We start from the raw sequence: 13041 nt of genomic DNA, 5'->3' as shown, positions 1-13041 counted from the left end.
TTCCATACTTTGAGCAAAAACATCCCTGAATTCCAATTTTAGCAGCTAACCGCACCCCCCCAATTTTATAGGTCAGTAAATTATCAGTGAACCTTCTCAGTGCACAAGAGAGAACTTTTTGTGCTATAAAGCTTTAGTTCCTGTGTAACAAAGCTTGATTTGAAGCTTGCTGAAACCAGTGGAAAGGTTTCTATTGATCTTTGGTGAGTTTAGAATCCAAAGTCTGCTTTCATAAACCCTCAGATTTTCTCCTTTCAAAATCCAGAATTGTGGTGCACTCTCAGCGGATCCTCTACTTTGTGGCACATCTGTGCCTGGCTGCTGATAAATTCATGTGCTTTCTTCTCTGTGAGAAATGGCTGCAGTAGCATTTGAAAACTGAACCCTCTGAACAACATTACATGCAGACAAATGCAATTCAGGACTGCGCTTTTATAATAAGACACAGAGCATGCAAAACTGGAGCTGTATTTGCCGCTGCAGATGCTGTCGTGATGAGCTTTATGCTGTGTTGTATTGGATGGAATGAGAAAGAATTGAACTATTTCTAATCCCAGTACTCTTAACAAAGGGCCTTCAGCTCACCAAAGCCCATGCTCAGAAGGAGGAAAAAGAGTTAATTTCTCTTGGCTTCCAGGGTCTCTTGCAGGGCCCAGCCATGCAAGGCAGCAATGAGCAAAGAGGCATCTTAGGTAGTGTCATGATACAATGTCAGCACAAAAGAGACTGTTGTCCAGTCAGCTTGTATGAATTCTTGTCTTGCCCTTCTTCCCCTTTAAATCTATCCTCTCTGTTCTGTTTTCAAAATCATGCTCCTTTCCTTAGACACTCCTGAAGAAAACCCTTATTGCCCTACCTACACATTTCCTGAACTTCCTGAAATCCAGCAAAAAATTGAAGGTACCAGAAGTTTAGTCAGAGTATCTGTTGTCTTGTGCTTTGAGTTAACTGTAGATAACTATCCCTAAGAGTAACTAGATCCAGGTCCTAGTTTTCCCTTACCCATGTGTTACACTGGCTGGAAATTCAGTTATTCTCAGTATACCTTCTTGTGTGATGCAATAAATAACTAAATCTTTGCTAATCCATTAATCTTCTTCTAAAGTGTGATGCCATTTACTCTAGTATTATTAAAGTAGGCAATAAAATCATATGGTGATAGGAAGTTGGGGAATGAAGCAGAACTTCCACTTCACTGTGGATAGCCTCAAAACCAACTGCTTTTCTCTGCTGCAGAAGACAATCCTTATTCTCCTACATACCAGTTTCCTGTGTCTACTCCTAGTCCTATCTCTGAAGGTAATAATAAAGGACCATATATATTTTGCTGCACAAATGCTGCCTTATCCATTTATTTTCTTCCTGGAGTTTTTTCTAGTTGCTGAGCATTGTGCTGCCTCATAATGATTTGCTGCACTCTAAGCATTGCCTGGACTGTATGATGCCTTTTTGGCTTTGCAGTGCTCCTCTGGCTTTGTAATTAGCATTAACTAGTGCTACAGACTTGGGGTTTGCTTGGTTTTTTGCGCTTATCAGTTGTACTTAGCAATGTGTGTGCAGTGATTATTTAACATGCCTAGAATGCTGACTTACATGTAAAGATGTGGTTTAACTGAGATTTCTCCCGCTCCCCTTTTGGATCAAAAATTTTGTTTAATTATTTACTTCTGGTTTTGAATAGTAACACAGTATTTGGGCCAGATCAAAAATGCCACTGAAGTTCATTGGCAAAAAGGCCACTTGCTTCAGTGGGTTTTGGATCAGTCCCTCAATGTAGTCTTTTTAAATCAATATAACATAGGTTCAGGGCTGGCCTTAGGTACACCTGGCATATCTAGGCAAGGACAGAGTCTGACAGTCTCATCAGAACATCTTGCAGCTTCAAACAATACTGTTTTTACCTTATTGTCTTCACATGCTCAGCAGATTCCTTTTACTTCATGTACAAAGCAGAATCCTTTGCAGTTGTGTTTCAGGGATGGTAAAATCCCATCTGCTGCAGTGATAAACTGCAACTGTGTGCATAGGCATGAAAGCACTTTTGTAGCAGAAACACTGGAATCCAAGGCATACACTGGACATACAGTCACTTCCTGATGGAAAAACTGTTGTTGGTGACAGCTTTGTTGACTTGGTGCTTTGGTGTCACTTTAGATCCTGCAATTTAGGAACTTGCCTACTTAGCCTGTGCCTCAAGCCAACCCTGGTGAGACTATTAATTAACCATTTGATTCAATGTTTTTATTAAATGACTGGTGGATGCTGTTGTAAGAAAAAAGTATAAAATACAGGTTTTAGCTGAGATGCTCAAAGAAGACTAGAAGCTGCAAGTGAATTTCACTGTTAAAATGAACGTGGACTAGTGTTAAAACAGATATCTAAGCTACTTGTTTATTTCTCAGTGAAACCTGTAGGTGAAGAGTCCTGTCTTGCAGATCATAAATGCAGGGGAAATTATTTTCAATTGGCAGAATTGTATGTGGGTATGAATGGGATTGAAACAAAGAGTCTCAGTAACTAATTGATGAAGGAGTTTTATGGACATTTAATTTTCTTGTTCTTAATGAAGTTTGAAAATCCATTTTGCTCATCTGAAGTAAGGAGGTTTGCAGATCCAGTGACAATAATACATTGAGAGTCTAGTTATCCATAAATACCACTATGCACTTACAGATGTGCATATGAAAGTAATTTGCTGGTTTTGGTAACTGAAATTTTATTGGACCAAACACTTGCTTTTTATTCTCAATATGCTGGGAAATGTTTCCGTAACGCTTGGGCTTCTTTCCTTGATAAAGAATCCAGAACATCTGATGATGTAGATGGGTCAGAGTGCATGTTTCATGTTTAGAAAACACTTCAAATCTCTACGTTCAAAGTATTTTACAGAGATGGGATGAAGCCTCAATTTTTTACAATATCAAGATTTGGGCTGCCTTTTAAAATACCTTTAGACTCTCGAGGAATGCAGAGACCTATAGATTCTCTGGGAGCTACAGAAGAGCAACTTCTTCTCTCTGAAGGAAACAGTTTTTGGTATTACAAACTGATGTTACTCTGCTCCATTAGGGATGGCCCTGCAGACAGAATGCAGGTCTGAGAGCCAGGAGATACTTTAATGCTCGTCTCTGATTTACCCTTTATTCCTTATCAAGTCACTGCAGATTCCTGTGTTTCAGTATTCCTTGATGTAAAAAGGGAAGAAATGTAGATGCTCTTCTTCATAAGATGCTCAGAAACAAAGCATACCTCTTGTTATTATCGTCAATATTGATGTATTAACAATTGGGAAATAGTGCTTGTCTGAAGTGAATTTTTGTAAGGTGTGATTTTCCTCTGAATGATGAGCTGTGAGAAATACTGGTATTTCTCATCAAATAAGGTAATAAAACTTTTTCATTGGTCACTAGAACTAAATAAGACTTTGAGAAGTGAATGGCTGTGTAGATAATTTTGGACATTTTTAGACATCTATATTTGTAGAGGCGAAGATTTTTGCTATTTACCAAGTATTCTGAATAAAACCAACTTTTAGATAGGAATACCAGTTAATTTTGTCAACAGTTCAGTGTAATAACAGTAAGTTACTAGCTTTCTGATATTTAGATATAAATTGTGAGAACTGGCACAAAAATTGAGCACTGCTGGTTTTTAACCTGAAAGTTAGTATAAGTACACCAGGGTATATAACCTTCTAATTTATTCACAAGAACTCAGCAGAGAGGCTAAATGTTAAGGCTTCTTTGAGCCTTACTGAAAGGCTTGATTAAGGCTTGCATGCAATTTCATGTCAGCTGTGTTAGCTGTTTTTTCCAGTAGATGAGATTGGCTGTAGCAACTGATTGATGTCCTTCCTGAGACAAGATCTGGAAATTGTTTCAGTCTCTTTGATGATCATCAGTAAATTATTTGCATAACTCTTTTGTTATTATTATGTAGTATGTTCTTCCCTAGCTTATCCTAGCTTCATCTGTACTTTTAAAATTATTTTATTTTTGGTCTTTTTATGTCTCTCACTACTAGTGGTTTCCTCTCAGAGGTATTAGTAACATCTTTGTTCACAGTTCCCTTTGCAGTCACTGCATTTTGCCTTGGAAAGTCCTGTAGATGTCTCATACACATTTGTGCAAGTTTGAACGCTTACCAGCAGAGAATGGGGATGGGCCTATGGGTCCAGGTCTGATCCCAGTTCCCACCGCTACCACCTGAAATTCATTTAGGATATATTCTGGTGAGGATGGTGAAAAGATACTACTAGGTTTTTGATCAAGTCAAAGTCTCTCTGTAGAGAGACCTATAGAGTAGCAGGAGTGGTAAGATTGCCATGCTTCCACCTTCTCTTTTTGGGCACATCCACCTTGTGCACTGCAGTACCATGTTTTCTTTTGATAAGGCAGTATGTGGTTCCAGGCCCCAAGGCACCAGTTTGTGTCCTGGGAGTGACATTGTTGTGTTGATGCATGGTAACACTTTGACTGTCAAAGAGAGAAGTTTGTTCAGCATGGGGTGAGTCAGCCCACATCACTCAGAAACACTGATGTTATTGCTAGGTCTTTTAGAGCTGCTGAATATCTATATTGCAGTCTCTAGACATGCCTTTTCTATTTAAAAAAGAAGCTTTTCAGAACAAGGATAGTGGAAGTATACATGTGTGTCAAGGCAGGATGTTATCTGCACTTAAAAGATAAGCTGAGTTAGTGAATATATTTTGACTTGCTGTGCAAGTTTATACAAGGAAGATGTTACAGTGATTACCATGTGTAATTGGGAGGAGGACTCCTCAGCAATGTTACTGTGTATAACAACTAATGAATTATTTTAACCATATGGTATGGCTTTTAGATCCTCTAGTTATCTTTCAGCTTTTGATAAAATGGATCTAATAACCCTTGGTGTATAGCAGTTTTGTGATAAAAGGTGATTCTTTTCTAAAGAGCTTTGAGAGAAAGGTATTTGTGTAAGTAGTACATTAATATTTATATCTAATCTAGGAATTATATTTAAATGCTATTTAAACCTTATCAAGATTTTCCTTTTTAGGGTCCTCTCCCTGTGGTAAGTATTTGGCATATTACTCAAATTATGGCCAGTGTATCAGTAGAAGGAATACAAAGGGTCACTGGTGTTTCTTCTTTGGAGCTTTTTCAGCTCACTTGCAAAATGCTTTTGTCTTTCAGATGAAGATTCTGATTCATACTCTCCTCGTTATTCCTATTCTGAGGACAGTAAGTAATTCACATTTCTTGTTTAATCTGTCAAACAGAAAGGGCACATAAAGCATGTATTTATTTGCCTCCTATCCATTTTACCAATATTCCTATATTTGACTTATCCTCCAGGCAGAACTCAGCTTTCTGTTCCCCGCTCCAAGAGTGAGATGGACAACATTGATTCAGAGAAGGTTGTTAAGAGGTCTGCCACTTTGCCACTGCCAAACCGTACTTCATCGCTGAAATCAAGCCCAGAAAGGTGACCAGTACTAAGATATATTTGGATCAGTCTCTGAAAGCTGTGAATGGGAAGGGAACAAAGGTGAAAGCTTTAGGTCCACAACTCCAGTTACACCTTTTTTGGGAAGTGGAGACGTAGTTTTGACTCCTGTTCTTCTACTAGGCAGTGGTGAACTTCTTCATTGCAACAGCCCAATGTCTGCCTTTTTTTACCAGGCATCACACAGTCTGTTGCATAGTTTCCTTGCTGAGGTGGGGAGTGTTTCCCTGGGCATCGAGCTTATACAGTGCCTACCATAGAGGCACAGTGGACACTCTTGGATCTGTGTGACACTACACAGGCACTTTAAAGCAAGTAGCAATAATTGTGGAGAAGCAAAATCTGTATTTATGAAGTACCACAATTAACAGGGAAAGGCATCTGTCAAAAGGAAGTGCTTGTCTCCACAAACTGCAGTGGTTTGTGTTGACTGATCTTTCTTTCCTCAGGACTGACTGGGAGCCTCCAGACAAGAAAGTAGACACCAGAAAATACCGTGCAGAGCCCAGGAGCATTTACGACTATCAGCCAGGAAAGTCCTCTGTTCTAAACAATGAAAAGATGGTAATGTGTTGTTTTTATTAGTATTATTCTAGGGGGGGTTTATCCTATTGCCACAAACTGTGATTGTAAAATACTCTCCAAGTGCTTGTCCAGTTCTGTTTGGATATGATTCCTTAGGCTTAAATTACAGTGCTTGTGTGATATATTTCCTCTATGTTTTGCTTTCAAAACCGTTTTGCATAACTTCCTAACATTTTTGTTCTCTATAAAGGAAGATACAGGGGGATTGAGAGGCTTCTTTCCTTTGGGACATATTGTTTTCTGTGTTAAGTATGGATCACTAACCCTAGTTTTTAATCCATGTTTGACATTGTGACCTGTTCAGCAACTGTTCAACCAGCTATAATTTTTCTAGGGCTCAGCATTAGTTGATACTGGAGGATTGAAGGTATTGTGCAACAAAGCAGGCTGGTTCAGTTTCTGTGTTCCTCTGATGCTTTAAACACTGAGTAAGTAATTTTTAGAGTGCCTATAATGGGCCTTATGGGATGCCTCTGAGGTGTGTTATGACATCGCCATCTCCCCTGGACTGCTTTCTTATTCAGATGGATCTCACCACTTCTGTGTTAGAAGCAGCAGAACTGAATGTGAGCTTGGCTCCCCAGCTACACCAGTGTGTAACCTGGAGTATTAAGTGAGCTGCTACCAATTCTGTTTTCACTTAGTAAGTAGTGCTGCAAATTGTGGCAGCTAGGGGAAATAAAAAAGTCTCATTCTGCAGGCTTGGCTGAGAACATTTGGCAAAGAGTGGGACAGAGAGGTAGTGCTAACCTCATCAGTTAGTCCTGCATAAATCACCACAGCTCACTTAGTGTCCTTCAGTGGTACAAGTGTAGTACTGCAACTGCTTGAAAATACTAAATGAGGTTACTGGTGAATAGCCAGTCTGGTACCTAATTTTCTATATAGACATTAATTTAAAGAATTCAATTAGAAACACCAGTTGCATTTGAGATTCCCAATCTAAAACTGACTTTGTATGCTGAGAGATCAGGCATTGATCTGTGCATGGAATACATAAAAGGATGCTCCTGAAAAATCTGTCAATGATTTTACAAAGTAGTGAACAGCAATTTAAATCAATAGAAAGAAGAATCAAGTCCAATCAGGGACCTGATGTTTCTCCTTAGTGTTTTGGTGTATTTTTTTTCCTTCCAAGTGGAATCAAAGTCCGTTGCTTTCTGAAGATCCTGCAACCAACTTCTTTTCACACCTGTAGCCCTTCATTGACTTCAACAAAGTTGTTCTTGATAGGAGCATGACCCTACTGCCTATTGAAATGGGAGATGGATGACTCTTGCTTCATTGTAGTGGGTGTTGGCTCAGCCCATTAGAGAAGTGGCAGGGAGGAGTGGTTTGAACATGTTATGACAACTCTATTCCTGCAGTCCATCCTGGAGCAAGATTTCTGCTGACTTAAGTGACAATTTTGTCTCACAGTATACAAAATTGAAGAGATAAAAGCCAAGTTTAAACGTTGTGGCAAAAGTCCTAGTTTATTTGTGTACTTAAGTCTTTGTGAAGGGTCAGTCATCACCAGTGTCACTGTTTGCATGTGCAGACTTCACCAGGCACTCAATTGAGCTGCTGAATTAAAGTCTAAAAGCAAAAAGGAGGACCATCATCAGCATAATTGAGTAAAATTGTACAGAGCTCATCAAAGACAAAAAGAATGTGATAGCTGTGTTGCTTTCAATGTATTTTTTTAGCTTTAATTTCAAGCCATAGGTCACAGAAGCAAAAAGGTCTTGAAGACCAGAGTAGTACTGTGTTAGTGACTAGATCTTTCAAGGAGACTGCAGGAGATTTGTGGACATCAGTGGGCTTTTTTTAATGTAAAGGCAAAACGAGTACTTTTAGTTGGAGTGCAATAAAGAAAAACATGGAGGCATTTTTTCTTCTGTGCCTTTAAGAAATAGCCAAACCTTCTTCCAGGCCAGCAGAGATCAAACATGATAAAACCATTTCATTCAGATAGAAGCATTGTTGTGATCATAAGGAGGTTATTAATATTCAATAGGCAGAATGATAAAAGTATTAATAACTTTATTACTTTTTAAAGTCCTGTGGGAAATATTAATAAAACCTATTTACTGGTTCAAAATATTAGGTTGTGGAACAGATATCTCACCAGCAGGAACATGTAACAATTTAAACAATATGAGCAAAAATCCAGAAACAACAAACAGCAATTTAAACTGTAAAGAAAAAAGGGAACATTGGCAACAGAGCCAGAGATTGCCCACAAGGGCAGGGGGAGGGAACTCTAGAATTCTCTAGGGCAACAGACCTTTAACAGATGCTTATAAAAACCCCAGATTTCGTAATTACTCACTGATCCTGGTACCATGCGGCACGTGTGGGGATTTAAACAGAACCAAAATGGCATCGACCACGTGAAAACTGCAGGAACACAGTTTCACTTTCTGTTGGCTTCTGCAGCTTGTCACTAAAGCACGTACAGGGTTTATCTCTGACGGCTTTGTAGCTGAAAGCTTTGTAGAAAAGAGGTTGCTTCCGAAGCTTGTAGGCCTTGTTGGCTTTGTAGCTTTGTCTATTTGGAGAGCAGTGCTTGTTGCTTCTTCTAGTAAAATGAAATTGTCCCGGGAACTCTTGGCTCTTCCTGGGTTTCGTCTCTCAGCCCAGCACAGCACACCTATTCTACTCCTGGGCTTTACAACACTATACAGAGAGGAATCTTGAAGTCTGTCTGGGTAAACTGAAGTACAGCTTGGATATCAAACAAAGCTTGTGACTTTTCCCAGAGCTTGGACAATTGCAAGGCAAGGCACTGGCTCTTTGGGCTGGTATTTGTAGATTTCCTGAGACAGTGATGGCCAATGATAACAAAGATTAAGAGATGAAAACCTGACACTTCAACCTATAGAATGAGTTTTCTCCAAACATGGCCAAAGGCACACGCACCTGACCCACTTGGACTCCAGGGCATGTTCAAACAAGCCTGGGCAACGTGGGCATTTTCCTCAAAACCCAGACCTGCTGGCTCCTGCCCCATTGTCTGATTCAGAGCATTTTTGAGCCTTTTTGCCTCTTCAGGGCAAGCATCAGTCCTGAGCACTCATTCTAGAGTTTGTTATTTTTGTCGTGCCTAATGGCTGTGGCAGAGTCTGGAACCTCTTGCAAAGGCCAGCACTATTGGGAACTATCATTGCCTCACTAATCCCATAAAAGGACAACTTGCAGCAGGACACTTTGTGTTGGCCCTCTGCATGTTTGCAGCTTATTGCTTGTTGTGATGGAGCACTTGGGATCACACTGTCATACAGCCATAATGTACTTACATTGTTAATGCACTGAGATCTACTATGTCTAGGACTAGGTACACTGAAATGTGAGAGGTAGCCAGATGTCTTTTAGGCAGTGGCACCTGATAACTCTCAGCAATAGACATTATTCTCTTATCTCACCAGTAGTGTTTTTTAACAGCTACAACTATTTAAACTTGTTGTTGTTTCATTAAAACAGATTGTATGAAAAAAAGGGAATTTCCTTTCCAGATGTGCTGTTTTCTGTCCTGTCTTAATTTTCCTTTGTTGCAGTTTTGTCTGATTCTCTAACATTTATTTGTGAAGAAATAAGTAATTTTGTCTCTCTACCCATCCCTTCAGAGTTCTTTCAGGGATGCGTTCTCTCTGACTTGTGTCTCCTTTGACTTTGAAAATCACCTTTCACTCTGTTTGCAGTGTATAGAACAGGGTTTCTCACATATTCATGTGCTGTTAAAGATGCAGTATTTGATTCAGGTCTCACTGAATCTCTCTTTTTTAAACAAATGAAGATTAAAAAGAAAAAATATATGCAGCATTGTTGGAAGTGTCTGATAGAAGGACTGAATACTGGGAGCCTCCCGGCCCTTCCACTGAGTTTCCCTGTGATTGTGGACAAGCTGCATAACCTCTCTCTCCATTTATGATGCTCGCAACAATGCCAGTAGGCTACACTGATGTCTTCAGAGCAGATCGTGGCCTCTGTGAGAGAAGTGCTACAGAAATTCCAAATTGTAAGGCTGAACATCTACATTTGAGAATGAAAACCATGGGCTCTGCATCTCTAACAGTCCCTTTCCGTGTATTCTTTGCATAATGTTATCCTTCTCTTTCTTCCATTCCCCTATCACCAATTCCTTTAGACTCGGGATATAAGCCCAGAAGAGATAGATTTAAAGAATGAACCTTGGTATAAATTCTTTTCGGAATTGGAGTTTGGGAAACCGGTAAGTTGGAGAGTTTGATGACCAATGAAGTCAACCTGCCTTTTTTTTTTTCTCTTTTTTTTTAAATCATTATTTTTCTTCTTAATGATTGTCACGTCTCTTTGCTAGGCCCTAAACCTAGAACAGCTGCCTTAGTCATTTTAAAATGTGATTTTTTTCATAACATCATCCAGGTACTGATGTGAAGCAGCTGTTCTGTGGCCGCTTTAAGTATTTTGAAGGCATTCACGAGTATTCCCCAATTCCAGCCACACACTGTAGTTCAAACCACGTTATTGTTGTTAGTGTTGGAAGTAATGCCCTGTTCTCATTACTGAAAGTCCTTATTCAAACCCCTTATTCTCCCCCTGCGTAGCAAGATCTAGAATGGCTGATAGGTAGCTTTAAATCAAGGAGAAGCATTCATTTATTGCTGACCTTGGCTTGTAAACTGTAGGTCAGTAATTTCCATCTGTCTATAAACAGATCATGACCCTGTTTCCTGCTTATTTTGTTATACATATATCTGCCCACTGCCAAATGGGGTGCATCAGCCTGTGCTGAATAGCCCTTACCATTCCCTGAAACCAAAGGAGTTAGAGAGCAGTGTGCTTTCTTTTCAAATGGAGCTGTGTTGCTATGTATGGGGGGAAAAAAGGACACACAAAAAAAAGAGATGGAGCCTTGACTTTTTCTGCTCTGGAACAACACAAAGCAAAGCTTACTTATTCAATAGGACAAAGGACATTCTGATGGAAGGAACACATCAGTGGTCACAGCTACTGGAAAAAAATGTGACTTTAAAGCATTTTATGGCCTAGTTCTTACTGATTAAATGCTATTAATTTCCTTATTAAATGTTGTTTATGAAGTACTCTTACTGCTCCAGAGGGGCAGTATCAGCCTCTCACAGCTATTCAGTTAGTGATTGTTTCTTTTTTCTCCATGAGGTCAGTTGTCAAATGCCCATACACTTCATTTTTTGAGTCCTGCTGGGATTTCCCTGCATGTGCAATGGTACAGAAACATGCTTTAAGGTTTAGTACTGGCCTCGAAGGCAACAGCATGTGGGCACCAGGGAGCAGGTTTTCTTTAAATCTAGTCTTTGTTCCTACAGAAGTGATGAAACTGTGCTGCGCAGAATGTAGCTGGGTGAGGCTGGATGCTTAGTCTGATCATAGAAATAGTGTAATTTTTGCTGGAAGACAAACACATACAGTGTCTGAGTCATTCATTCTGTCGCAGAAAACTGTTTTTTGTAGCTATGGACCTTCCTAAGCTAAAGAAGGAGCTTCAACAGTGTTTGAGATGAGACACCCCTTAACTTTAAGACAGTAGAATTCAGTAAATCCCACTCTGCTGAGGCTTCTAGGGGATGTCAATATAAGGATTTAGCCTTTCACCAGTTGTTACAGTTTAAGATTTCCACAAAGTGAAAAGAAACCTACTGCTGCCATGTAATTCATAGCCATATGCTCTTGCAATGAATGAAGGTTTGTCATCTCTTGATCCTTTAAGTTAGTGGGAAATGTGTCAGAGAAAGGAGAACCATGTATGCCCTTGGGCCTTTCTAGAAGTGAGGGTGTATCTGCTCATTAGAAGTGTGCATTTGTACTTTTAGTCATGTCGCCTTGGCCTTACTTCAGAAGAGGGCAGCTCAGGCTACGCCAGCAATCCATCTCCTGTTCAGCAGTGTCTGTACTGGTGAGAAGTTCTTCACCTTGCTCAGGGAACTGTGGTTAAGGGCTGCTTTATTATAGCTTGCCTTGAAATGATATGCCATGTCAACTTGCTCTAGTTCCAAAGACAGGCACCCATGCTTTCTTTTTAACTGTGCCAGTGCGTAAATGTAGTACTCTTGTACATTTTGCGTTGGCAAAAGGCACTTGGATTGAGGTTGCCATCTCAGACTTTTATAGCTAGTAAATCTCCATCTGAGCTTCACTGCCACAGCTGAAAGAGCATTCTTTTTGTAGTTTTGCTCACTCCAGTCATGAGAGGTCCAGACTTTTGTGACCACTTATGGCTAAGCCTCATGCCTAACCAGACAGTTTTAATTGACATTTGCTAGCACCTGGGATTTTCTATGATTCTCTATTTGTCCCAGCATTTTTTTCCAGTGCTGGAAATAATATGTACTTCTACAGGCATGGTGCCCCCTGGTTTTCAGACTTTTGTTTGCAGCTATGTGATGTGTGCAGGGAACAGCATTGGGAAAAGGGAGCACTTGTATATGGGTGCTTCTCTTTAAAGACTCCAGAATGACCAGGGTGAGGCTTTCCCCACTGAGGAAAGCACATGTGTTTCCTGGGGCTGCTGAAGTGACGCTTTGCTGAACTAGAGTTGTTGGAGAAGTGCATGTCCCTTTCTTCTCCCTTTCTTCCCTCCAGTTCCTCCCTTCAAATCTCAAACCTATATCTTTGCAATACCACCTACCCCACTGCAGCTGCTAATCTGATGGATAAGAAACAGGTATTTAGTGTTTGCATCCCCACTGTTGCTGTCTGAATGTAAAGTGGGACAGATTCAGACTGCAGATCCAGGCAATCTAGAAAGGAATTTGGACTGGGACATAAGTGGTGTAGCTTAGTCTTGCCTTTGATAGATTGACACTTGGAGATTCTCTGTCAGTGCCTTGGAGGCACTTTTAATAATCTAATCACAGAAGTCAGTATGGACATGTAGGGTCATGCTAAGATTGCTAGCCAACAGAGGTTATTTTTGTTTGGAAACAGAGCAAATATATTCTGATTTCACAAAGTAAGAGCAAGGTT

At 40.0% G+C, this 13041-nt stretch overlaps 1 protein-coding gene across 23 annotated transcripts in view; it reads left to right on the top strand.

Moving 5' to 3' along the window:
* The window catches only part of SORBS1 (sorbin and SH3 domain containing 1), a 115447-nt gene that overhangs the window by 73640 nt on the left and 28766 nt on the right, over nucleotides 1–13041 (top strand). For 12 of the 23 annotated variants that reach the window (XM_054163299.1, XM_054163302.1, XM_054163298.1 and 9 more), the window contains 6 exons: nucleotides 826–900; nucleotides 1237–1299; nucleotides 5178–5225; nucleotides 5340–5469; nucleotides 5940–6054; nucleotides 10205–10288. In XM_054163299.1, coding sequence (XP_054019274.1) covers nucleotides 826–900; nucleotides 1237–1299; nucleotides 5178–5225; nucleotides 5340–5469; nucleotides 5940–6054; nucleotides 10205–10288 — 515 coding nt within the window. The remainder of the gene's footprint in view (nucleotides 1–825; nucleotides 901–1236; nucleotides 1300–5177; nucleotides 5226–5339; nucleotides 5470–5939; nucleotides 6055–10204; nucleotides 10289–13041) is intronic. The other 11 variants (XM_054163304.1, XM_054163306.1, XM_054163308.1 and 8 more) reach the window with 1 other exon arrangement.

The sequence above is a fragment of the Dryobates pubescens genome, chromosome 8, assembly GCF_014839835.1.
Source record: "Dryobates pubescens isolate bDryPub1 chromosome 8, bDryPub1.pri, whole genome shotgun sequence".
Classification (NCBI taxonomy): Eukaryota; Metazoa; Chordata; class Aves; order Piciformes; family Picidae; genus Dryobates; species Dryobates pubescens.
The sequence above is the reverse complement of the archived record's forward strand: the minus strand, read 5'-3'. Positions and strand labels throughout refer to the sequence as shown.